A 27,961-nucleotide genomic window follows, 5' to 3' on the forward strand; every position below is an offset into this window, starting at 1 on the left:
GTAAAAATTCCTACATTTAGCAACACCTTCCTTAAATTTCAACTTTTCAGAATTAAGCCTGTAAAATTACAATTGACAAAGAAAATGTTAGTAAGACAATGCCACAGAATGAGGAAAGCTTTACAATGCGTTATCAGGACTTCTAGATTAGTGTTTGTTGTATTAGAGCACAGGCAAGAAACATGTAAGTGTCATCACAAACAGAAGAAGGATCGGAGGGAGACAGCAGGACATACCCAGCAGGCCTTCAAAGAGGTAAATCCTCATACTGATGTCCTCCATCGGCTGTGCAGGCGGCGCTTTAGTCATAGCATGTGCATGATCTTTTGCCCCTGGTTTCAGAGTGTGGGTCTTTCCCTGTAGACACAGAACAAAATCATGTGACCCATCAACTTGTGTAACGGCCAAATGTACGGTTTCTTGTCATTTGAGTATTGATGCATCTGTTTTTGCCCCAGATTTCACAATGCTCCTGTTTATTAAATGCTAGGACGGGTCGTGAGAAGCAGTGCAAAACCCTCACAGAAGATTGCAGGCCTGCTCAAACTCTGTAAATTTAAAGTAACTACCTGTACTAAAACACTGTATCTGTTCCTCTTACATCTAATAACCCTGTTATAATATTTAGGTGTCGTTTTAGCTGTTTTCATTATGTTCTCCTTTTTTTTAAATGCTGTGTTTTTAATGCCCTCTCATGATGTGTTTCTTTTGCCCTTTGTCATGATTCTTTAATGTCGTGTGTGAAGCACTGTGAATTGCCTTGTTGCTGAACTGTGCAATATAAATAAATATTCCTTGCCTAATTTGATCATGTCATCATTATGAAATTATTCAGGTCAGATGCTGTTTCATGGCTCCAGGACTACCAAACAACTTAATGGTTCATCTGAAGGGCATTGCTGAACCGATCAAAGGCCTCCTGCAGCTCATTCTCTCCTTTAATGAGGAGAGCACAAAGGTCCAGTGATTTTGAAAAAAAAATCTGTTTCCTTTGTCAGAAAACACACGACGAATTTGCTCAGACTGGAAAGAGGATCTAGATGGAAGCAGCCTGTGGTGAGAAATAAGAGGAGTATTCCTCGTCTTTTTTCTTGTTGGTGGCTAACAGGGAAGAGAGTGAGGTAAGCTATCTCCTGAATCAGTGGTTTTGCCTTCTTTCTCTTACAAACAAATATTAAGGTTGGGTGTCCTCAACCCTCGAGGAGAGCACAAACACTGTGGAGAGCGGTGAAAGTTGTTTTCATAAATCTTCAACTAAAGTTGTGTGATGTAGTTCTTTGGAACCAGAACCACGGGGTGGATATTGCTGTAATCCCGCTCTTGATATTTGCCACATACCCATGCTCATTAGTCATGTGTAAGGATCAAACTAACGGCCACATTGTTCAGCCAACTTTGATTTAGTAAAAGTTTGCCTCCTGTAGTGAAGCACACATCTTGATAAATGTTCACACTGTGCATACTGTACAAGAACAAGTCTACACATAGGACCCCACGGGGGGTTGGATCTTAGATTTAAAGAGATAATGTGTTCAGATGTTTACTCCACAATTTGTTCCCAGCATGGGAAGTGGAGGATGTGCAAAGAAAGATCCATCACTGCAGTAATGCCATGGAATGAAGATCTTTCTGAACTCTGTGCTGCAGCATCCTTATAAGGTGCAGACAGACTTAAGGGAGACTGATCTTGGATAATAACAAAAGGAGGCTATATTCTTTTTCAAAGTTTTCTCCTGAAGTATCTTCTCTAACATCAAGGAGGACCATCTCCAGCTTGAGGGACAATTGTAGTGAAGACTCTTGATGGTTAGAAGGGCTGCAAAAATGCTGTGTTTGCAGTTTGTCCACATAACTAAGAGGCTGAGGGGAAAAGACCACTTTGCCTGCAGCATCCTCTAGCTAGGCCCGAGAGAGGCAAACAACTCGTGATGGAGAAAAGTGAAGGTCATCCCATTCTTGCTCTTTGAACCACCATCTTTTTGAAAAAGTTTCTAGTGCAGGTGGTGAATGTGATGATAAACAGAGTTTAAAACCAACAATATTATAGTGGCTGATGAGGTCAGTTTTGTTTTTGCTGTTTAGAAAGATGTTTGCACACACTCTCAATTCAAACATGATGCACCATCGTGGTGCCTACCTGGACGACTGAGAACCTTCACCGACACAATGCACCATCCCTTATGCTGGCAGGATGTTGTCTAAACTTCAGCTCTGTGTTCAGGCTTCTTTGAGTAGATGCTGAACAGCTGATTAAACATATTTCTATTCTGCAGCATGCTTATGTGATTAACACTACATGTCTGACCCTCTATTGGAAATGTTCTTCAATCACTAGGAAATTTGTTCCGCCCCCCATGATAACTAGTAACTGTTGGATGTGATACAATGCTCGTAGTCAGTCAAGGACTGTCCTGAGACAGCTGCTGACATTGAGAAACTGTGGAAGTAATCTAAAATGTGTTTCCGTCCAACAGACTGGTCTTATGCTAGGTAAAGTAGAGGAAGCTTAGAGAGGGAGCTTATTTCTACACAAACTGTTTCCAGACCCCAGGTGCTTTTAGAGTTTTCTCAAATGTGAAAAGGTGTTGATAATTCAAGGGTCTCCTGCTCTTAAACCCAGTTCAAGGCTTAACACATCGCAAAGTTTGAATCCCTGGAAGGTGCAGGATTACCAACAGACTTCATTCTTGGCAGAAGTAACACAAACTATTTTCCAGGTTTTAAACTTTCTCACATTTTCAGACCTTTCTAAGCTGAGGAAATAAAGTTAAAATTCTTAAGTTTTGTCCTACAAATCTTCAAAACCTATAAAATAAAAACGTTTTTTAAAGGCCCTGTGAGGAGTTTTGAACTGGCTGAGAAACAGACTGAAAATGATACAGATGCCTCTTTATGACCTTCAATAGCAAACAAGACCATCAGCAACAACACTGACACCTTCTTTGTTGTCATTTTTTAATGCCTGAAACCGCCCTGAGGGGGTAGGTGTCAGACCAGATGATGGACATCTTGCTTCAGAAACAGCCTTTATTTGACTGTTTTCATGGAAAATAATCACATTGTCTGATAAAGTTGACTGTTAAAAGACAACAGGATGAGGTTTTTGTTGAAAACACTACATTTACATGTGTACGACAAGAGATAAGAGGTATTACTTTGTCCACAAGGGGGTGCCAGAATCAATACAAAACAAAAGTTCCTCACATCAGCTTTAAGCAGCTTTTATTCCATTATTCACTCACTTCATTAATAGACAAAGTCTTACTTTACATATAGTGAATTTGATACTTACAAACACTGTGCTTGTGGCTGGATTAGTTTCGATCTCGCTGTCAGACAGAGTCCCTCTGGACTGATTTAAATGAGGAGCAATCCTCCCACCGAGGCCGTCTCCTGCTGTGCTGCTCAGGTCACTGTCTGCTCCAAGAGTCTCTCCAGAGCTATTGCTTATCTGAAACATAGAAATCCATGTTTAAGGGAAAAACATTAAGTAAGTTACCTCATCGCACCGAGAGAGATAGAAAGACACCTTTTTTTACTTCCTTTTTTTGGTGTGTAAGAGCGAGAGAGAAAGAGGAGATATGGACGTCAATCAGTGGCCAATAGCTAATGTACATGCAGAACGATTTATTGTGAACCATTGGCTGAGCGTGGTTGCGGCCACTTGGGCTCAAGCCTTGAATATTTTCTCATTTCTAACTCAGTCTTAGCCACATAATTTGTTTGTTGTAAGTTAGAGAACATACATGTAGCGCAGAGTCAGTGTAGTGGTGATTATGGATTAATGTTAGCCAGAGTTGTTCAATGTAACGGAGCAACTATAATTCTGAGGCTGGTGCAGGAGGTTCCAGCAATACCTTCAACATTACAGTGTACTCTGCCAGTCGAAACCTCTTCAGATGACAAAGTGCACTACTTGTTATTGGTTTTAGAGATGTAACAGGCGTTTTATATATTGTGCTACAAGTTTTACAAGTGTTACAAGACTATAAACCTCTGTAGCACAGGGGCTATGGGCAAAAAAGTTTGCATACAGCCAACATAAACCCTTCCATGTTTATTTTTTATTTTTTTTATCATTTGCGAATGTTGGAGGGAGAATACTTGAACTCTCACATTGGTTTTTATTCTACAGTTCCATGTTTCCTTAGTTTCATATTTTCTTTACTTCTTTTAGTGTAAACTATCAGACAGGTGTATTGTAGGGTAAAAATTACTTGAACCACAAACACTATCCTGCAATCTACAGTTAATCTTTGAAGAACTGTGTGACTGAAGCAGAGTGGAGCAGAGTGAATAGTGTCTGAGTTGGCCGCGCCCTACCACTGTGCTGGCCTCTGAGTCCTGGCTGGTGCTCCTCGTCAGGACTGGTGGCTCCGAGCTTGTTACAGACTCTGTGTCACTTTTCTATAAAGAGGGAAGACAGAGGAGCGAACTCAGCAGTCAATAGGAAGAGCTGCAAGCAGTTCTTTAAGTTTTAAGTTTTTATGCTTTGAATTATCCATTTGCAACAGCAATGCCTTTTCACAGAGAAATAACAAACCTGCGATCCAGACGTGACGCTGAGCCCACTGTCAGCACTGATCTGTGATTTCTTCTCCTCTGCATCGGTCACATGGGCGCGCTGCTGCTTTGATCCATCAGACCCTGTGGGACAGACATGACTCTCAGGATGCTTTCATGAATGAGACTGTTATCTTCTTACCCTACTGAGAGTTGCTTCACTTAAAGCCACCACAGCACAGCAACACTGATGCTACGTCCAGCTTAAGTGCCAAAGCTTCCATTTAAACATTGCATTACACTTTACACAGCAAAGCCGACTCTACCTTATTTATCTTAGTGAAGTTATATTAGGATGAAAGTCTAAGAGTCTTTAAATGCTTACAGCTTAACATACTTGCTGACTATGAGAAACCTAATGTAAAGACGCAAGAAAACTTGTTAAGTAATATCTTCAAACAGTTATCAATATACAATACGGCTGCATACTGTGTGGTGAGACCAGACAGAGAATTAAAAGGGGGCAAGCAAAGAGTGCCATAAACTGGGGAAAAACAAAAACTGCAAGAGCGCGACATTAATTCTCAGTCAATGCTGCAAATGTGGCTCAAAAGTTTCACAAAACAACAAACACACAGGCAGTTAGGCATGCAGACAAACTGATGGACGGTAGAGGAGACATTTCGGTTTCAATTTGGTTATCAATCACCTCAGTGGATGCAGACATGGTGACAAAGTCATCCTTACATTTCCTTGTGTTTCAGGTTTTTCTGACACTTAACTTTTTCAAACCATTTAAAGACAGTCTCAAAATGTGCCAGCAACTCTGGAGTACTGGCTGTAAACGCAGCAAACGATTGAAACTGGAACACAATATGGTTAAAGAGCAAGACAGTGCAAAAGTCTTCTATACCTGCTTATCATTAAACACATTGTTAAGAAACAAAGTGACAGGAACAAATTGATTGGGCACTGGCCAGGGATTGTAACACAATATATATATACACTACCAGTCAAAAGTTTGGACACACCGTCTCATTCAATGGTTTTTATTTATTTTAATTATTTTCAACATTGTAGATTAATACTGAAGACATTAAAACTATGAAATAATCTGGTTTTGCCATAATCTGGATTACAACAGTAGGCAAATAAGGCTATCCGTTGTATACTGACCCTACCTCTGAACAACACAACTGATGGTCTCAAAGACATTAAGAAGGCAAGTCATTCTACAAATTAACTCTTGACAAGGCTCATGTTAATTAGAAACCATTCCAGGAGACCACTTCATGAAGCAGACTGAGAGAATACCAAGAGTGTGCAAAGCTATCATGAAGGAAAAAGGGGGCTACTTTACAGAATCTAAAATATAAAACAGATTCTGCTTTGTTTAACACTTTTTTGTTCATTAAATAATTCCATATATGTTCTTTCATAGTTTTGATGTCTTTAGTATTAATCTACAGTGTTTCAAATAATTAAAATAAATACAAACCCTTGAACGATAAGGTGTTTCCAAACTTTTGACTTGTAGTGTACTTGCTCATGTCTAAGACCTGAAACAGTCCACGGGTACTTTCAGAGATATTTAACTTAGCATTGATTTAGAAGTATACTGGTCTAAAGTGTGAGCAAAGAGCAAAAACAGTAAAAGATAAAAACAAAAAACTTCATAAAATACTACTTTAACTCACATGATGGCTCCACGCTTTGTTTACCTTAATGCTGTAGCTCAAAGATAGGCTGCAGAGCAAACCTGATGTAATCATGTATTGATTTGCAATTTAAGTAGCATAAACTGAAAAAAATGAACAAAACAAACCAAGACAGGCTTGAATAAAAATGTTTAGTGGGGAATAATTTCTCATAGATTTATTTCTGTGAGAGATTATTTGACCCTGGTTTCATATCACTAGTGCAGAGAAGTTTTTTTTTTTTTTTACCACATAAGGAAACAAACACCACTGCATGTAATAAATCCAGTGTCATGTGCAGCAGGTACCCAACTGAAATATCAGAGTATCTGTACAAAACTATCAAGCTAATGTAAATACTTGACATAATCTCAAACTGAGACTCTAAAGCCGATAAACATGGTGGCCGTTGTAAAATAAGCACTCCTCTTTATTTGTTCAAGTAGAAAGATACGGGTCACTTTGAAAAGTGGGAGACAGAGGGGTGGAAAAAAGGTCAACAGCTGAACACCCCAATCTTTTCCCTTTTTTCTGGTGTGTGAAAAGTCTCTTACTCTGTGGTTTTTCCATAGCTTTTTGCTTATCCTGGTGCTTGCTCCACAATTCTACCCAAGATGCATTGCAAGCAAGGAGAGAAAGACAGAGAGAGAGTCAGAGAGCTGGTTGAAAAGGCATGTATGGTGGATGAGCATTAAAATCAAAACAAAAACGAAATAAGCATTGAGAACCTGTCATTACTAAACAGAGGTGTTTTGTAATGTTTGCATGTAGCTGTGCTTTAATCAGGACAGAATGAAAAACAAACTTTTTTGTTGTTAAGTTGGATCCACTGTGTGGCACAGCTACTAAGGTAACATTACAACACACCCAGAGCTCCTGGCCCAAAGTCCTGGAGAGCCACACAGTGATGTCAGAATCAGCTTCAAGCTCTGACCTAAGGCCACTGATTTCATTGACTGCATTTGTCTGGCTCTCCAGAGCACAGGTGAGAGAGATAGAGAGAGAAAGAGAGGTTGGTGGTTGATTCGGAAAAGAGCATGGGATGGGGTTGAGAGGCCGACTAGCCAGCAGGTGAAATGGAGCAGTTGCAGAAGCCGGGATGCAAGTCTCACAGCATTCTGTAGAATTGAAGGTGCAATTTCTAACAAGAAAAAGAAGGGGTGCAGGTAGGACAGGTGTCAGGGTGGTTGACTGAAAGTGTCCCCTGTATACAGACCCAGCAGATTCTCTGTTGAATTATTGGTCATGAGATAATTAAGGATTTTCTTAGTCGCTTGATTCGTTGGTGACCAATAGAAAACACTTTGTGCTGTGAATTTGTATCTTTACTGGGACTGTTTACCGGGGAGTGATGCTTCCACCCTCCATGCTGAGAGCAAAGGGAGCTGCCATTTTTCTACAGCACACCTCGCAGAAACCTGCAGCAAAGACGAGCATCCATTTGACTATCGGTGCACATACCTCTGGTTTCCCTCGTCCTCTACTGCAGATTCAGGTATTGGAAGACCAGAAATACAAAGACATGCATTCAAGGTGCTAAGAGGCTGACGACAGTACTCCAAGGAGGCAAACAGGGGCACAGATGTGTAAGGAAGGGGAGGGGGGGCAAACACGTAGTCCAGCCAGGGAAATATTCCAGACACTCTCTGAAGCTACTTCATGTCTACAATATTCAGCTCAGAGCCAAAATCAGAATTTAGATTTTCATTTTTAAATCATCACAGTGTAGATAATTAAAACTGTATAAAATCACAGAAGTGAATTTCCACATCATTATTGATCTTGTACTTTCTTTTTTATGAAACCCACTACACAGATTGACTCCATGATCTCAGGTCAAAGTGTATGGAATATTTTTACACCTGTAAAAATATATCAGGGATAAGTGAAGGGATCTTTCTTGAGACGGTTGGAGCAGGGGAGGGGTGGGGCTGGTATTAAAGATGATGAGCTGGTAGGAACAGGGTAGGGGATATCTCAAAGTGCACATGCAACCACAGCAGGAGTGGTGTACACACCAATCGAGGCAATAAAGTTCTCCTCGTTCAGACTCCGGGTATCAAAATGGTGGGCTCCTCTGCCCGTTGCAGAATGCGGCAGCTGCAGGTGGGGAACATTCAGGAAGCCCTGAGGTCTGGCAGTCTCCATACGACCAGTGGGACTCTCTTTACTCCCCGGGCTGCTAGCACTGTCTGAGGGGCTTCGCTTGCGCTTTTCTGGGTCTAACAAGGTTACCAAAATTAAGTGCCAAAGACAGAGTTACAGAAACAGAAAATATGGAGAGGTTTAGACTGAGAGGGGATCAACAGTGTTAGATAAAGAAGGAGGAACAGTGATGCGATCTAAAGTGTACAGTAAGAGTTAATGTTTTAGAAAGTCCATGTTAGCATGCAGCTTATTATTGTACAATGCAAAGATAAGAACAAGTGTAAGTAGCACTGCTGCTGTTAAGTTTTAAGAAAAGAGATGATAATATGTACTCCTTAAAAAATCCTACCTCCACACACTTCATGTATGCATTTCGGATCTTAACTTCTGGGACGTACCTTTGGTTTGATAATGTGTGCGAGCTATTTCCAATAAGCTGAAGACGCTGGCCATCCCTCCGAGGCCGGCGTTAGTGTAAGAGTGCTCCAGACTGGAAACTGTGCACTTCAAGATGTCCAGCATGCCTTTGTACACTTTCCTGCTCACCTCCTGGGAACAAAACACCGTAACAAGGTTAAGACTGATAACTACGAGACAAAAAATACAAACAACACAACAAATATCACAGACTACAGATAGAGGATGTAATGTGCTGCACAGACGATAACGATCATCAAGGACATGTGGACTTTGGTCAATTTATGTAGCAAGTTCAGGTGAAGTGAGTTCAGCCAGAGTGACCAACAGACATCTTTATCATAAAACCTTGAGGTTCAGATGTCACCTTTTTTCAAGCTAAAAGCCAGAAATTCATAGTTCAGAACACAAAGTTTGAGGACCTTTCTTTGTCTTACGTGATGCTAAACAGAATATCTTTGGATTTTTTAGGGCTATGACTTCTGTACCTACATTTAACATAAAATAAGAATCCTAAACAAATCACCTCAGTCTGTTGGACTTAAGAAGCAATTATGACTGTCTTTTGACATTTTATAGACAAAATGATTCATCAGATTAGAAAGAAGAACATCTCATGATAAAAAAAAGGGAACAGCTGCCCTGATTAATACACTTAATTTACTAAAGACAGTAGAAAAAATCTGACAAATGGAATTAAGTACAATGAAATCATCCTACAAGATATAAGATGGTTAAATGTTATGTTTGTGCTTTTGTTCCTCAGGCTTTGTTGCTAATTTTGTTTGTGTGTGGGTGTGTTTTGGGGGGTGTGGGGGGATGACGACAAGAGTCTCACCACATCACGTATGATCTCCTGTCTGGCGTCCTCCTCAGACTGCACAGCTCTGTTTAGTTTAGACAGCACAAAGACACGGAGCTGCTCGTTCTCCAGCAGGCGTCGCACTTTCTTCATGTTGAGCCAGCCAACTCCCTGACCGTCCAGAACACTCTGCACCACCTCCTTCAAGAACTGCTGGTTCTCACTGAATCAAAGTACCACAGCTTCAGTCACATTCCATTAATTACACAATACCTGCTAAAGGCCATGTGTGTAACATTTCAAACCCACAACTAAAGAACATTGAATAACAAAATGCACATCTTTAATGTGGCGTAACAGAAGTTCACATTTTGAAGAATTCATCACCTCGTGTTGTTGACTCGACCCTGAGGAGAGGGCGATTCTCTCTTCACCGTTGGGCTGTGCTTGATTACTGAGGACTTCTGGTCCACAAGTGCTCGAGGTGCTCGAGCGCCTGAAAGAAGAACCACAACAATGAGGTTTCTGAAAATCACACACAAAGGTAACACCAAGAAGTGCAAACTACTTCTAGGTGACTAAACAGAAGAGCACTCAGAAGTTATAGGACACACACAAAGGCACTTGCTCACCAGGAACTGTAAACCAGGATGGGAAACAATTTCCAAACTAGTAGTATGTATTTTTTTTAAAGGGTACAACATCAGACAGAAAAGAGGAAGAGAGAGCAGTTGAATCACTTTGTGGAGAGGACAGACACACCTGGAGTCTACAGAAGGTTATCTACTGCTGAACAGACAAACTACTGCAGCTGCTAGAGTCTATTATTACAAGAGGAGGTGAAGGACAAATCAAACAAGGACATGGTGCACGCAGAAACATTCTCAATACACACACACACACACACACACACACACACACACACACACACACACACACACACACACACACACACACACACACACACACACACACACACACACACACACACACACACACACACACACACACACACACACACACACACAAAACACACACAGAGGAGTCCAAATGGTGCTCTAGGTGGTGGCATCACACATTAGTAGCACAGAGATGTGAGGTCAGACAGATGATAGTGTGTCACGCATGTCATGCATGAAAGAAAATAAAAAGATGTGTGGATGGCAAATTAACATTGTCCTACAGCTTCATAAGCTGCCTCATTTTCAGGTGTTTCTGCTTTCAGATGTTCAGGATCTGTGAGTGTACGATGTGCCAGGACCAGATCAATCATTTCATTATCATAATACAATTTGATTCTTGAAGACAATCAAACAATACAGGGAATTGTACTCAATTTACTAAACCACTACATAGGAGACTTGACTCAAAATTAACCCATGTGAGTCCATCCACTCTGCATTAAATGAGGCTTGTAATTAGCTTCACTGCCTGCTGCTGAGTTGCCTGTTAATTATTCCTTCTAGATACCACAGCGTTTTCATTCTGTCATTAATAAGGTCAAAGATGTGGCTCACTCCATCAATTCAGGACCAAAACCCATCCATTGATATGATTTTCATCCTTTCATCCAACTATGTTATGTACTTATAGTACATGTTAAAGATCAGCCTCTCTACCAAAACACCTGCAGCCTCTTCAACACGCTGTACAGATCAACTGTGGCTGCCCACACTAAACGTAGAAACAGTACCCTCAAACTCTTTGGTTTTGACTGTTGACAATTCAAACTAAGTGTGCAGGGAGTGGCAGCATTTGTGGGAAATTGAACAGAAAGATAGTCAACTAGGGATGTAAATCTGAAGTTTTTTCCGTGATTGATCTTTGGAAATGTTAACGATCAATTATCGATTAATCATTAAAAACATTTTTCATGTCAAAAACAATGCCAAATGTGTTTTTCCCCTATATCAAATGTTCTTTCACGACACAATGTAACTGATGGTATTAAACAGCTACGTATCATGCTGAGGCGTACAAAATATAAACGCTCAATATTAACATGTGGAGCAGGCTTATAAAATAACCTCTGCGGCATTCAGTCATATAAAGTGAAGACTCAGACTACAACATGTGGATTTACTGCAACAAGGGAACTGAACAGAAACAGATTTTATACTCACAGTGTCCAGTTTTCTGTCTACTCATTCTTATTGAGAAAAATAAGCATGTCAACGTGGTCAGGTGTCAGCCGCAACCGGGTCAGGCCGGCGGCTGAGAAAAAAAAGCGCTTGTGGAGACCTGTCACTCAGCCGCAGTCCCCAGCTGAGCGGCTCAGCTGTGGGCGACACCTTCAGTCAGCTGATTCACATGTAAACATGCTTTAAACATAAAACACCTCCCTGATAGCAGAACGAAATATGAGACCTCATGATGTTTGTTCCACGTGATAGAAAATCGAAACAAAACATGTGTTCCAGTGAGTTCTTTACATCCCAATAGTCAACTATAATTTCTGACCAGCCAGGTATCCTACTACATGTTGGACAACCAGATTGTTGAGTGCTTAAAGGCATAACCTGAGGTCATCATGCCTCTCTGACTGAATGAAGAACAACAAACCAATGAGACAAATATTTCTTCCTGCTCTGATATTACACTCAATGAGCCAACTCTGAGCTCAAATCCCGCTCAATCAGAAACATGTCTGACATTCCATCCGGCACATGCCAACAGGGTTTAGGTTGAGTCAAAGTTTAAGACATATGTACAACAATTAAGGATATGTACTGTCATCAAAATCTTTAAAGAAGTCAAGACAAGACATTACAAACTCCAGGTTATCCAAACATTAACGAACAGCCCTTCAGCTCTATGCTGTGCTCACAGTGAGAACATATTTGTGGAGACAGTTCCTAGAGTAGGATGAGCTCAAGTTATCCACATTTTATAACTTGCTGTTTCTTTTCCTTAAGTATTGGAGGATGGAGGAGGAACATCCTCCTACAAGAAGAGAACACAAAGCTTCTCTGATATGACATCTGTCACTACAGGCTGGGATTCATTGTTCATTGTTAATGCTAGAGTTTCATTTGGGCCCAAAGGACGTTACTTTGATTGCAGAAGCCGAATATTTTACTTTGAAATTGAAAAGTGTAAAGCCTTTCCTCAGAAACAGCTTAACACCTAAAGACTCTTCTGGAGAATGATTAAAACTACCAGAGGGAGCTTCTTACAAATTGTGTCCACCAATGATACAACAAGTGAGATCTCAGTTTAAATACGGACGTTTGCTGGAAACAAACAGCAGGAGCTCGAGTCAAGCCTCTAGCGTGAGGCTTCCACCGATATGTTTTGCCGGACAGCCTGCAGGTCTTGGCCAGACCCCAGATCTTAACGACAGGTTGTCAAAGTAGCTAGGCAAGCTAAGTGGGTTAATGGAGGATACTGCTATTTTAGATGATCGTTGATTGCTGGGATCAAATCATTTGTTGACCTGAGTAACAGGCGATGGCAGGGAAGCCAATCTGAACTCCAAGACTGAGCCATTAGAAGCTTTAAAGCAAGTTCACTCACAGGTCAGACTTAAACAAACCTCCATATTAAGCACTGCTGAAAAAAAAGTAACTCCATAGGCATCAATAAGATTTTAAAAGAGCTACAGGTAAGCTTTCTTACAAGGTACCATGTGACTGGCATACTATTAGGTGAATAAACATGTGGTTGAAAAGACTCTTCAATTCAAGACAACAAGTGACAGCAGAGGAAGGTGAGACAAGACACAGCAAACTGGTCCCAGGCAGTAGGTCTGTCTGTACCTCACAACTATCAAAGCTACTGTGGGCTGTGCTCAACTTTTGTACGGGTAGCTTGCAGGGTGGCAATAACAGGAAGAGCAACAAATCTGCATAGAGACTGCACATTGCTAAACCCAATGTAAGACTTCAGTCAGTAACAGAATTCAAAACCTTTTCCCTCTGTGAGCCCCCCCCCCCAAAACAAAACAAACTGTGTCTTTGGATTTTAGGGTAATTATATCTCCCACAGCGTGGGTTTAAAACTAGTTTTGGTGATGTCTGCATGTTTGTTTGGTAAGATGAGTGTTTGATGCTCATAGCTGCACAGAGGCAGTGTTGGGTGCCAAGATGCAATTTACACAAACAGATACTGTTTACTGCGGCCCTTTTCTGACCTCTCCTTATTTATTTCATTTTAAAAGTACAGCCTTTGCTACTGGCACTATTTCAGGTGCACTACAGAAGATTGGCTATTAATTAGTTGGTTTCATTAAAGCTCCTGCGAGGACCTTTGGTTTGTATCAATATTGGCACCTCCTGGGAAAAAGCGATACATCTTATCTCTTTGCTTTTCTTGCCTTATAAATGTGTAGGTAGTGTTTTCTGACAGAATAATCTCATTCTGCTTTCTTGAACAGTATAATATAACATTCAGTGTGAATCTCTGTCTGGGAGAATGTAAAATAAGGCTGTTTTGGCACCTGATGCTGATCACTTCATCTGAAACCTACCTTGCAGCAGAGGTTGTATTAGAAACTATTATATTGAAACGTTCTGTCTTTATGCAGCTAGTGTTGTTTACTTTTGCAGTTCACTAAAATGCCTCTGTTTTCATTACAATCTGTTTCATAACCAGCTTAACACTCCTCACCGGATCTTTAATATCCTGGTTTTGAGTGAAGTGGCTAATCACGTTTTAGAGCTACACTAAAGACTTTTTAGAAACTGGTTTTGTTCTTGTGTTTTTTACTGCTGTGGTATTTTGCTGTAAACTGTCCATCTAATGTGTCCTTTGCCAATAGTCCTTGGTTATTGTGCATGTGCAACTAAACTAGTTTTCCCCTCTATAGATTAATGAATTATTCCTCTCACAGCAGAATGAAAGGGTGTAAAATATCTGTAATGTAAAACCTGTAAATATATAAGATGCAAGAGACACAACTAACCACAAGATAGAGCTGAAAAGACATGCTGTTGATGAGAAATATATCACATTAAAAACATACCACCTTACTTTCTAATCTCCCACACTCATGTTTACACTCCAACAACCACACAAAGCCTCTTGAGTAATTAGTCTGACCAACAGCAAAAGGTCAATTTCCATGACCCCATCGGTAAAATCCACAAAACACACAAAATGCTTCAGAATATCAAAAACACTGCGCACTTGATGTGAAATCTGGCGCATGCTAACGCTGGCACACTGCAGAATCTTAACTGCTTATCTGCTTTGTAGTCACTGCTTATTGTTTGCAGCACAATTGCAGTCTGATTGAGCCCAACCCCCGTTTGTACTCAGCTGAAGGACGAGAAACAATGACAAACAGAAGATGCTGGCAAATTCACTTTTTCTAATCTATCCTTATTTATCTCAAACATCTTCTGCTATGACTTGTGCGTCCTTTTGTTTCCTTTAGTTTTTCTCTGCATCATGTATTCTCTCAACTTTTCCTGTGACCACATATGGTAGAACCAGGTACACTTTTCTTAAAACGTCAGTCACTTTGAATGTTCATCAGATAAGGCTAATTCAATGAATAAACGTAACACAGTTGAGTGGAGTCACAGTTAGTCTGAGGCAGGGGGAACAGTCACTATGAATGGCAGCATGATAAGACAACAGACTCAATGCTCCACTAGATCTTTGATGACACAACATGGTGACTGAAATGAGGAGAGACAGAAGGGGATGCTGGGAGATGTAGTTGACTGGCTTGGAGAAGCATGCAGCTCACTCGATAAAAGGGCAGAACCCACCTTCTCCGCTCCCCGGGCCGGCCTCTGTAATTATCTCCATTAGAGAATTTAGCCCAAATACTGCACACAAAACCCAAAATTAGTGCCGAGGAAAAAGGTGGACAGAGAAAGGGACACCGGCCCAGACACAACCAGTCTGAACATCAACCAATAAAACAACAGACATGCACACTCAACATGGTGCCAAAACCAAATAAATCAAAAATTAAAAAAAAAAAGGGCAGACAAAAAATAGAATAAGGAAATGTGAACTGATGATGTTATCAGTACTGAATGACATGTCTGAAAACACATTTAACATTTATGGCACCAAGTAGGAGCTGTGTGTAACTCATACTCTGGTTTGAACACATCGGTGCTTGAATAATGCTGAACTGTCCAGTTCAACAATACAAATGTAACTTTGGGGCAATGGATGGAGTTGTGTTAGGATTTGTACATGTTGTGGGTTAAAAACATGAATAGATAATAATGATACACAGTAAAAAATACTTCATGAGAAAACCTGTGATTTTCACTTATTTTTGTTGTATAATAAACAACCCTAAAAACACTCAACAATGGAAGCCACCAAACAAGAAAGCAAGACAAAACACACATTATACAGTAGGTAGGAAGGTGAGGCAGGTGGGAAACAGATCCAATTCACTGAATGTTCTGTGAATGTCATTTAAAGATATAATGTTACTGAGCATCCTTCTTGTAGCAATAAGGATGTGCAGATGCCACACAGATAACAGTTTGCAGTCACAGATGGAATTTGTGACCCTTACGTGTGCATCATAGCATATTAATAAGACTCCACCAGTCACACAGAGGGGGATGGCAAAGGAACAGAGGGGGAGCTTTGATTGGCTTTAGAGGAACATCTTCTATCTTAGTCCTATGCTGAGGAACAGGGTGTAAGATAGGTGTAAGTCACTTCAAAGGGATGCCTAGTGAGGGGGCTAGTACAAACTCTCACACCAGACATAACATACCCGGGCTGTCAGGGTCATCTGAACAACAAAGACAAAACACATCATAATCAAGGAATAGAACATTTTCCATGGCAGCTATTCCACGTGGCGTGGAGCTATTGAGAAACATAAACCATGTTTCACCTTTTTTCTCTCAGTTAAAATGAAAATCCAGCTGAAACACATCCCTATGAGCCTCCTGAACTACAAAACACTCTAATCATAAGTCAATTTTTAGTGTCTATCGTTCTATCTGACTCTTGATGTGTCGGTGTTGTGCAATATTCAACCTCCCTTGTGTTCACAACTCTTAAATTTAAGAGTACAAACATGTTTTAAGACTAAAGTCTGCCTTCTCTCTTTGTTTTCTTGACCTACTGTTCTCACAATAATCTGCTACTCAATGATACTAGGCTGCAAATTTGTCCAAAAGTTAAAAGAAAACCTCCACATCTGCCTAATCTGATCAAATTCATGATCATTATCTAATATTAAAGTAGAAAAAATGTCCAAAAGACAAAAAACGTTATACCATAAAGAGCTCGTGCTCATTAAGGAAGAACAAACTTTGCAACACCATTGCTGGAACATCAATTCTGTTTTCGAGTGGATTTTCCTGTTACTCCTGAGAGAAAAACTTTGTTTGATATATCCTCAATACTCTCCTTTAAAATAGTGCCATATATGTTTGGCAATACAGCAGGAAAAAAGGCAGGCTATGAAAAATAGCTCTACAAACCTGCTTGCTCCATTTCCTCCTCAATATCAATATTGAAATATTCTTACCAAAAAAAAGGGAAAAAAAACAAAAAGGCAGAGAAGGACAACAGAGAGTAAATGAATTGAATCAGGAGAAATAAAACTAATGTTTAAATTATTCTGAATGGTTTTCTGTTTAATGTGTCATTAGTAACGGTTTACTTTTTGTAATGCTGCTTATGTATTTATGACTGGTTAGAAATTGTTAATCGTAAAAAGAATGACTAATGGGAGGATTAAATAATGTTTGAGTTCTATCATATGTTAGTCTGATGAAGTAGATAACAAGCTTTCATTGAGTACATCACTGTAAACATGAGGTTTGCATTTAACATAAAAATGTTGATGAAAATGAAATCAAATCTTTTATAGTGATTCTTATTCTTCAACTTCTTTAACTTCAAAAAAACATTTTGTATGTCCAGAACAAAACATTTATATTTATGTTTTAATACCTTTGCAAACACACCAAACAACTGGGAAAGACATTAAGAGGACAGAAACACCAACTTCATGGTGAGCCTTAATAGATGTAATTGAGACTGGTGTGAGGTGTGGTCCTACCTTTAAGACTGGGGAAAGGTGTTGCTTTCTCCCTTGCTGCCTTGTTGGGAAGGGCCAGATTGGACAGACTGAAACTGGTGCCGTGGTTTTTGTAAAGGTTGCCTGAAGTAGGAGTGACAAAACTAAAATCAGAAAAAACAACATTATCCAGAAGCACATGTTCACTCTCATACAAATGGGGATAAGGCAGCCTTTGCAGCAGCCTTTAAGCTGGGTGTTTAATCTTGGGTCTGACAAGAGCTGTTGGTTTTTGGTGCTGCAATTCATCATCACCACATAAATCAGCCCACTTTCTACAGTGTGCCATCTGGGCTTAACTGGAAGAAACAAACAAATGGAATTCAAATATTCTTACTGGCAAAAGACATGAGTCCTCCGAGTCCATCATTGCTGCTGTTGGAAATGGTGGAATTTGGCGAGCTGTTGCGCGAGTCTCCCTCTCCATCAGACTCTCCAGGGAGCCTCAGACTGCTGGGACGCAAAGGACGCTGTACCCTAAAAATATGTCCAAAGAATTACAGTGCATCCCTGACACCACAAACATATGCTGATTTTGTGGGGAAGTCTTACGCATTCACACTACACGACAACATAACACCACCGAAGATTCAAGACCACCATGAATGGAGAGATTAGTAGATCAGACATGCTGGGTTTAGATAGAGATTTGACATTGCATGGTTGGTCAGAGAGCCCATTTGAATGATGAGTATGCATTCATTCAAGTGATGAACAAGTTTAACACACTTGTTGCCATTGAGGTTCTGGTTGAATCGAGGGGTGTATGACTCCACTTGCTCCTCTGCATCAGGATCATCCTCTGAGGGGAAGCCATACTGAGGCTCAAAGTATGGGTTATCATACTCCTGCTTTTTGTTGGATTGGTCCACCAGGCCGGTATCAGCTGCAGGTCTGAGGAACGGCTGATTGGCCAATGCGGGGACAGGGTTCTGTAAAGCTGCAGTTGCTGAAGCTTCAAGTTCAGGCATGTCCCCCTGCTCCTGGAAAACAATGACACAGATTAACAGGGAATGTGTGAATTTCTCCTCTCTGTGGTCAGTTACAGATCATTCTTTCTATTATTTTAAAACTGATTACATCAATTATGTATGAATCAAAGTTGAATTCACAAAAATATACACTCCTAAATCCTTGTCTAAATCTGTCTTTTAAATATTATATTAATTTCTACAGAATTTAACATGAGAAAAAAAATCATGCTCACATTATTAACCCCTTGGATAATTGTGCTGGGACTTGAGCTTGCAGTTGTGCTGGAGCTTGAGCGAAGAGGTTGTCCATCTGAAGGTTCAGGTGGTCCGTCCCCACTGGATGGCCCAGAGCCATGTCCTTCCCTGAACTCCTCAAAGTCTTGAAACTCAACCTCACTAGCATCTCCCAGAGCTGCATGGGTAGGCGGGTCCAAGCCTGAGATTTCATGGTAAGAACTATTACAAGCAAGGAAATAGTAAATGTAGTCTATGTGTTAATTGTAATGAATGAGACAACTTACTTGGTGTGTCTCCCTGGATGTCTCCTTGGATCATCTCACTCACGAGATCTCCAAGTGAGGAATAGGATGAGCTGGAGTCATCATACGCCTCACTGTCACTACCACTGCAACAACGAAATAGTATTACCCTGAGCTTCCTGACTGAAACTACCTACAGCATGGAATAAAACAAACCAGGATTGATCATGATTGGTATGCATAAAATGATCTTGTTCTTTCCTACCTGTCTGTGGGGTCAGAATCGTTGCCCTCGTCCTCCAGAGGACCAGCCATAGCTTCAACCAGCTGAGAGCTTCCATCAAACACTCTGTAGACCACCGGCTGCAGCTGGTGAGCATACCACTTTGGCTTGTCCCCAATTAAGGAAGGGTCAAACACATCTAAGGCAGATATGTGCGTATAATGTTAGCAAAACATACTTCAACACGTTTTATGTAATGGACACTGAACAAGGTACAGACTATTATTCTTCTGACACCCAGTGTCAACCAGAGCGTCAGGGAGACAATTATTCTAACATGAAACTGCTATCTTTTGTTTTTAAACTGGTTTTCTTTGAGAATCTTCACTTCTAATAAATACAATACAGCCTCAAAATATATATTTTTTTGCTCATTTTTATTAACATTTTGCTAACTTGGACTGATCTGCTCTGCTTTAGAACCTCACTGGTGTTTGCTAACACTTGATGATCACTTATCTGAACTCAAATGCTTTTCTGGCTGCAAAACAAAAACTACTTCTGCTAGCCAAAATGTGTATGAATCCTGCGTATGCTCAAGTTTTAGGGAAGAAGAAACAAGTCAATGTTTTGGAGGGGCTAATAAATTATGGCATAAGATTTCTGTGATTACTGGAATATCCAATTTTGCATTTTGGCCATATTAGAGGCATTTTCACTGCTAATACAAGAATTAGAACAACTGTGCAACGTATATCCTGCGGAACAAGTCTTACTGTTGTGTATCCTCTGAAAGGCTAGGTTGGAAGGGTTGAGAGCCCATTCTCCGTAGTACTCCACCGCCTGGGTGTGAGAAAGTTTATCTGCAAAGCAAGAGCGCCGTGGCCTTGACGCCAGAAAAGAAGTTGACTGGAAAGCCACCACAGGCCGAGGGAAGAGGCGCAATGTGCGAGTGTGCATCTGGAACCCCTGGAGGACATTTGGGGAGTTGAAGAACCGTACCATGGCAACCCTGTAAAAGATGAGAAGTTGATTCAGCTCCATATTTATTTTAATCTGCAAAATATACACTACAAGTCAAAAGTTTGGAAACACCTTCTCATTCAAGGGTTTGTATTTATTTTAATTATTGTAAACACTGTAGATTAATACTGAAGACATCAACACTATGAAAGAACATATAGGGAATTATTTAATGAACAGAAAAGTGTTAAACAAAGCAGAATATGTTTTATATTTTAGATTCTGTAAAGTAACCCCCTTTTTCCTTCAGGACAGCTTTGCACACTCTTGGTATTCTCTCAGTCTGCTTCATGAAGTGGTCTCCTGGAATGGTTTCTAATTAACATGAGCCTTGTCAAGCGTTCATTTGTAGAATGACTTGCCTTCTTAATGTGTTTGAGACCATCAGTTGTGTTGTTCAGAGGTAGGGTTAGCATACAATGGATAGTCTTATTTGACTACTGTTGTAATCTATATTATGGCAAAACCAGATTATTTCATAGTTTTGATGTCTTCAGTATTAATCTACAATGCTGAAATAATTAAAATAGATAAAAACCATTGAATGAGAAGGTGTGTCCAAAATTGTGACTGGTAGTGTATATGGAATAAAAAGGTTTAAATTAAACAAGTTATATGAATAAAATATGAGAAGGTTATAAAATTAGTTGTTACAATAAAATAATTTCAGCTGCAATAACAACATCCAACAGTAGCTTTAGACTATGAATATCATAAGTTGTAATTCTTGGTGTTGTAACGAGAACTTTTTCTATCAGAATTAAAAGTACCAAGCTCCATTGTTTTGAAGGCACTGAATAAAACAGAAACTTTGCATTTGTTTGCAAGCCCTGGTTCAAGGCTAACAGACATGACCTTATTGTGGCTGCTCTCAACATCTTGGTGGGCAGACAATAACCAAGCACATTGTATGCTTATGCAAATTTCTAGCTGTCACGTGGTCATAATATTCCTTCAAACTCTAGAGAAGTATAAAAAAGTGACGAGAAACAAAGACAATGCAAGTCTGATGGTAATCTCTGCCAGAACTAAATTAAGTCATAGTTATAAAATGAGGCTTTTAGGAGCATTTCAAGATCAGATTCTAGGAAAAAAAACACTTTCTGTTGATGAAGAAATAAACAAGTAACAGTGGAAGAAGTACTCAGATCTTCAACAGCAGCATCCTCAAGGTCGTAATGCTAGTGACGTTTTTCTCTCTGCTCTGTTCTCCATATCTCAGCCAGTTCTTTACATCTCTTTGCCTCATCAGCAGGAGCAGCAGCAGGAGGAGCAGAGGTTTAATGACGATACATGAATAAAGACATTTTACAGCAAAAGGCTTACAGCTATGATAAAAAGTGGGTTACATGTTCTAACCTAACAAGTTAATGAAAACGTGTGAGAGTGAGTGAAGTTGTTTGAATGGTCTTTTGTTTTGTTTTTTGGGCTTAACATCCTTACTAAATAAGGAGATTAAGTTGGTGTGAAGTAATCTGGATATAAAAGGAACCAAACAAACTGGTTTTTTTTTGTAGGGATGGTAAAGCCTTATATGTATCAGGGTTTGCCTACAAAGTATCCTTGTCAATTTTGAAATATATTACAATTATCTTTGTCATATTTCAGCACTTGTAAGATCAATATTATCAGTTCATGTATTCATAGCACTTACAAAAACAGAAAATCAATGGTTATCATAACTGGCCTTATAATTCTTCAGCCATTTATGTCTCAGCTCTTCAGACTCAACGACAGAAACATGACAAATGGAAACATTGATTGCTTGCCTGGTAGCCACGTCCACAGAATCAACGTCATTGCCGTAAATAAGAGGATTGAACTCTGTGGAGGATGGCGACGCTTTGTCTCGTCCAGGTGGGAGCAGGGGCAACTCTTGACCTTCCTGAAACTTCTCCAGGTTCAGAATTGGTTGGGTGTTCAAGCTCATACTGGCCAGGGCCTGGAACAGGTGACAGTGACACCAATTAACAGCATAGTAGTGGATCAAAGGGCAAAAATCAGAGCGCTGAGATGGAACACTCCCACATGTGGCATCAACATTTTGTTAAAATTTCTACAGTTAGTGCGACATTTTGAATTGTTTCTCTTCTGTATGGATGAAAAGCAATAAGGGCCAAAGTCACAGGCTGCTACAATGGAGACAAACAAATAAACCAATAAACTTAGTTTAAATAAGGATCCCTCTTTGTCCCAAACCTCTGTGTGCTAACGTGACAAAAGCAGCTTTACAAAATAGGCTCCTGACCTTATGATTCAAGATTACACATTATTTTTATTGTACATGCAGCTAGAAGATCATTTTGTGAATGTTGATGCCGGTGGTGGGTGCGTCATTTTGGAGAGGAGGAGCACAAGGGAAGTAAGTCACTATGCATGGTTTGCCTGGAGGGAACTGCTGCAAACTCAAGTGTCAATGTTTAGCTTAGCATAATGGAACATTTAGTTGCCGGGTCTTGATGAATGTTAACTTTCTTGGGGTGAATTAGCCTCATCATATCTTGTTTTTTGTTATAAGAGCACTCACTGATGCCAAGATATAGATGCACGCACATTCAGTCATGCTCAAGCCAGAGCTAAGCAGTGTATCAAAACTGGTCCAACATTCAGTGACACTGTTATGCATTTTTTATTCAAGTCTGGAAGAGTAGGAGATAAGTAGTAGTGACAAGCAAAACAATGTGAGAGAGAGGAAGAAATCCGTGCAGGGGCATTACACATTCCATGGGAGGAGAGATGAGTAACCTTATTTTCAGAGGAGAAGATCTGCTTTTGGGTGATCACGGTCAACCTAACCAGACACTAGGAAGAGAGATGCGAGGAGAATCACATGAAGGCTTGGGATGAATACTTGGTGACTGACACTGGAACAGCACATGATGGAAGGGTAACAACACCAGCCCTTTCCTTTCTTTTCTTTGTCTCCTTTCAACACAACTTCTCTTTTAGTCTGCATTCCCAAACAAGGATGAGTGTGTTTTAGAGCCACCTCAAATAGATCTAACACTATTAAAGAAACACTAATGATATTTTGATTTGTTCAATCACAGGTGTCTTTTTTCACATTTTTCAATTTACTGAAGAAAGGAGATAAGAAAAAACACTTTTTAGAAAGGGGATGAACAGTCAGTGGAGGAGATCATTTGACAGAAGACAATGGAGGACAGTGAGAGACACAAAAAAAAGGAATAATGTGACAAATAACAAGACTTCACCTACAGAATCAAGCTGCTAAAAGACACATGAAGGCCATCCATGGTGACCAACTGGGACAGTCCAGTGGTTACTATGGAGTGGTCATGACAGATACAAAAACAGCAGATCTTTTCACAAACACAGATAAAATACTTGCACAACTTGTAGCAAAATAAAAGCCCTGATGGTAACGTCTTATTGTGAGCTGAAATAACACAATCACCTTTTTTTTTTTAAATGTCAATAAATCAGTCTCCTCTTTTTACTGATTTATTTTACTCATCCAGTGCTGAGTGCAAGTATTTTCAGTTACTCTCACATCAGCAGCATTCTGCTTTGGCATCACAGTCTTTAAATAACCGGTTAAACCACCTCAAGTGACATTTTATCTTTTCACAGATATCAATATTGTGTGCTTGTTTCCAAATACACAACTGCTAAACTGAGGCTTTGCACACTCCTACACACCAGCCTCTCATCACACATCCACACACAGGGGAGAGAGCTGCTAATCACACACGGCTAATGAACCGGCTCTGATTCAAGGCATATTGAACAAAAAGTGTGTATGCACAAATTATAACATATGAACTGTTTTTAAATGAGTTTCAAATACTTGGAGTACAATTTAGGTTTAATATTTTATAGAGCCTTTTTAAACACCTGAGCATGGGACTACAGCTGAAAATTTCCTTTTGGCTCACTCTTGTGATTTTCCACCATAATAATTCCATAGTTTGCACTGTGCCTTCAAGTAAACTCAGCCAAAACAACCCTACTATTAGTATTATTAAGTGCTGTCTCTGTTATTTGTACGTGTGATGAAACAGTGAATGTTAGGAGATTTTAACATGTTGGCGTTGTACAAATCAGACAAAAAAAACTAAAAACCTACAAAGATTTCAGTCAGTGCTACCAGTTTTGAGATGTAATTTGCTGTTCCTTCATGCACTCACTGACATAAGATGTCAACATAACAAGTGAACCTAAAATGACAGATTTTCAGATTTACTGTGGAGAAAAAAAAGGAATGCATGGCAATCTTTTCAACAGCAAATGACTGTGAAAAGTTCAACCATGGCGTACTTCCTGTAACTTGCGCATTTAGCACAGTGAGAGATCATAATAGTTATTTCTATTATTTGTTGCATACTATTTGATGTGATTTCAGCCCGGGGAAAACATAAAATTGAGGTGTTCCCATGAATCAGAACCAGATTCTGATATTACGTTGGATAACAGGGTTAGCGGGGCATGTTAGTTACTATCAGCACAGTTTTACTAAAGGGTTGGCTTGGGTAACGGAGTCCTATGATCTGATTTTACCTCCAAGAGCTAGAGCATGCAACACAAACAGGGGAAAAGAAAAACATTTGTTCATGTTAGTGCACCTCAAATCTCAAATGCTTGCACACTCTTCTACAATACATACAACTCTGAAGAAGAAGGGACTCTTCATACTGCTGAAAGAGAAGTTTTATATTTACACATTTGAATCCACTAGCAGTCACAGGAACAAAAATAGCTTGGCTACAGAGCACTAAGTGGGTTCCAGAATTTTTTCTGCAAAGTGCCGATAATCCCTCTGGTTTAGTCTGAGCCCTGGCCCAGAAATCAGAAACTGTTAAAACTGCTGAAAACTCAGGAGTAATCAGAAAAATATCATGCATTACCTGTTTCAGATGTTTCTTCAGCTCGCCTCCTTCAGGCTCTGGAAGAGGTGGGAGAAGCTCGGCATTGGTGGGTGCTACAACCTGGAGACAAAAAACAAAATAATTTATTAAACACTTGAATTAAGTTCTTCAACTAATTTATAATTAACATTTATTCATTTGACATCAAGGAGACAGATACAACAGGACCAGAAGAGCAGGACACCACATTGATGTACTGACCTTGCTGCTGTCAAGGTCCACAAGCCACACATCATCTGGCATTTTGAAATCTGCTTTGTAGAGGAAGAAGCTAGCTGGTACACCTATGATGTAGGGAGTGGGGGCGAGAAGGAGCTGTGGGGTGGAGAAGATACACCAGTCAGTTGCGATCCCTTGCTACATCAGTGGATGCAAACATATCATATGAAAACCAGAATAAGTTCAGAGCAGAGGGGGAATGTTACCTGTTCAGCAGAGGCCATGCATGTTGGCAGTAAGGGGATGACGGGAAACATGTACTCCAGAGGGTAGATCATGGCCACAAAAGCCATGACACTCATAGACAAAGCATTATAATCCCGAGACTGAAGGATGACCTGAAAAAGAAATACAATACAATAAAAATAAATTAAATAAGATACATGGAATAAATCAATTAAACACAGCTGTTTCTAATTTCCTGTGTACTTCAAACAACCTTGATGTGTGTTCACTTCCTGTTCCCAGCTATATGTTTACTGTCATATTAAAACACAGGCACATCTTCACCTACTTGACCTCTTGCTCTGGCACTCTAACACATGATTAGCTGTCTACTCTCTCCATATTTCTTTTTCCATCTTAATGTAAAAGGTGTGAACAGCTCAATTCTGCCTCACAGTAGCCTTTTTAAAAACTATGAAAAATTCATTTGGCAGCCAAGTCCCTGAAAGTAAGATACTCAGAGAGCTCTCAGACAGTGCTTAGTTCAGCCTGAGTGATTTGAATGTTGTTTTGAATTCATTCTCCAAAAAAGGAGTTGAATGAATAAAAGCTGGCTGCCTTTCATACAGGTGGAGATTTCCTTTTTAATATTCAACCCAAGAGAGGAGCAGGAGGAAGGGGTTATGAACCTTAAAGGTATACAAATAGAAATATATATTCTTTATTTAAAAAAAGGCAGAGTGAAAGAAAGCAAAGAAACTGCCCAGAATTCATCCAGCAGTATGGTGTCTCAGCCGTGTGACTGAAGCTGTGAGGCTCAGGTTCTATCTGGGATAAATGCAAATGAGTATCAATGTCACAGACAGTACACTCGTACTAATGCTTTCAGTGTTGACGACATGAACAGAGATGAAGCGTCTGTGGTTTCACTCACACAGCATCTCCTTATTGAGCCTACATCTAAGAGATAATGTCGGATGAAGGCCACTCAGGGCATTTCTCTTGAGGTCTGTTAAATAACCCTCGACCGGGGGGGGGGGGGGGGGGGGGGCGAACAGCTGCATCCAAGATGAAACCACTGACCAATCACAACAAACTAAATCCAGCATAGTTCCTCCTTTTGTCCTTGAAACAACAACTTGGTCTTAACCCTTTCATGCATAGCGGTAACTACTGTGGACAGCTATTCAAAAAAACATTTTCTTACATATAGATTGGTTTTGATGGTAAAGTTGCGCATCAGTCACTACAGTGGCAACTAGTCATCATTCTATACAATATCACGTAATGAGCAACCACTCTATGTACATTTTTTTCCCCCTCCAATCCAAGATGGCCGACAGCCGGTCAGAAATGCCAAGTTCCACCTGAATATCTGTTCAATCGTTCTATTTTAGGGGAGCCTTGCAGGTAAAAAACTATTGTAGCATCAAGTGCAATCTTAGGAGTCATATTATTCTTAAATGTTCAAAGTACTGATTTTAGATTAGGAGGAAATTCTGATTGATCATCTGTCCACTGAAGTGGACATCATGCATCACTGGCTATATTTCAGCTCCAATTTGTTCCCTTACTGTGACTGATGCTCTTCAAAATACTTCATCATTAGTCACTCTTTTTGGCTATAATTTATGTGTTTCTATTGTTCAAACATAATTGCAGCTATTTGTATATCTTTATGTTTTGTGTTGCTCAATAGCAGAGTGTGATAGAAAGGCATACAGGATACAAATAAATACAGTAACACTGTTATTAATACATTATTATTGATACAGGGTATTTTTGTAAACCAGAATGCATTGTGTCCAAAAAAGAAGTTGGTTGGTTATTCATGCCAAAAGATCAACAAAAACACACAGAAAAAAAATCATAATTCTTATGATATTCATTTGTCATAATTCATGCATGAAAGGGTTAATTTTGTTGCATCAAAAGACAAAATAAAACCTAGAAAGTCAATAAGAGACTAACCAAAGCAGTGACGCTGTTCTTATCCTTACCTTGTGCTCTAACAGGACACAGCTGAGGACCTGCAGACAGGCGTCCACACCCAGTAGCTCTAAGGGCAGGTGCAGGGGGAAGTCAACCATGGCAAAGCGAGAGTTGTCAGGGAGGGCAAAGGTGAGTGCTCGTTTGAGTTCTTGAGGCAAAACTTCCACATCCACACGCCTCTGACCAGCCACTGGTACCGGCGACCGCAACAACCTGTATATCCAGGATTCAATCTCTCGCAGGTCGGCCAGCAGCTGGCTGCCTTTCTCTTCCACCGACAGCGCCCCAGTGAACACGCGCCACATGGTGTCCCTTGAAAGATAAACAAAGAGTATGGTGATATATAAGGGCATTTCTTTTATATCCAAAATGTTCAACTTGTAATTATTTTCAGTTTTTATATCAGTTCTTTA

General features: G+C 40.0%; 1 protein-coding gene across 10 annotated transcripts in view; it reads right to left on the reverse strand.

Moving 5' to 3' along the window:
* The window catches only part of madd (MAP-kinase activating death domain), a 64,401-nt gene that overhangs the window by 17,922 nt on the left and 18,518 nt on the right, over nt 1-27,961 (reverse strand). For 3 of the 10 annotated variants that reach the window (XM_034680388.1, XM_034680394.1, XM_034680387.1), the window contains exons 4-23: nt 27,557-27,860; nt 25,598-25,729; nt 25,374-25,487; nt 25,152-25,232; nt 22,053-22,225; nt 20,037-20,272; nt 19,303-19,459; nt 19,080-19,183; nt 18,792-18,994; nt 18,314-18,567; nt 17,922-18,061; nt 17,567-17,668; nt 9,955-10,063; nt 9,604-9,790; nt 8,747-8,897; nt 6,755-6,805; nt 4,544-4,647; nt 4,324-4,407; nt 3,293-3,451; nt 237-357 (exon numbers count right to left, since the gene is read on the reverse strand). In XM_034680388.1, the coding sequence (XP_034536279.1) occupies nt 237-357; nt 3,293-3,451; nt 4,324-4,407; nt 4,544-4,647; nt 6,755-6,805; nt 8,747-8,897; nt 9,604-9,790; nt 9,955-10,063; nt 17,567-17,668; nt 17,922-18,061; nt 18,314-18,567; nt 18,792-18,994; nt 19,080-19,183; nt 19,303-19,459; nt 20,037-20,272; nt 22,053-22,225; nt 25,152-25,232; nt 25,374-25,487; nt 25,598-25,729; nt 27,557-27,860 (2,966 nt within the window). The remainder of the gene's footprint in view (nt 1-236; nt 358-3,292; nt 3,452-4,323; nt 4,408-4,543; nt 4,648-6,754; nt 6,806-8,746; nt 8,898-9,603; nt 9,791-9,954; nt 10,064-17,566; nt 17,669-17,921; nt 18,062-18,313; nt 18,568-18,791; nt 18,995-19,079; nt 19,184-19,302; nt 19,460-20,036; nt 20,273-22,052; nt 22,226-25,151; nt 25,233-25,373; nt 25,488-25,597; nt 25,730-27,556; nt 27,861-27,961) is intronic. The other 7 variants (XM_034680395.1, XM_034680389.1, XM_034680392.1 and 4 more) reach the window with 5 other exon arrangements.

Source organism: Notolabrus celidotus, chromosome 3 (genome assembly GCF_009762535.1).
Source record: "Notolabrus celidotus isolate fNotCel1 chromosome 3, fNotCel1.pri, whole genome shotgun sequence".
NCBI classification, from domain to species: domain Eukaryota; kingdom Metazoa; phylum Chordata; class Actinopteri; order Labriformes; family Labridae; genus Notolabrus; species Notolabrus celidotus.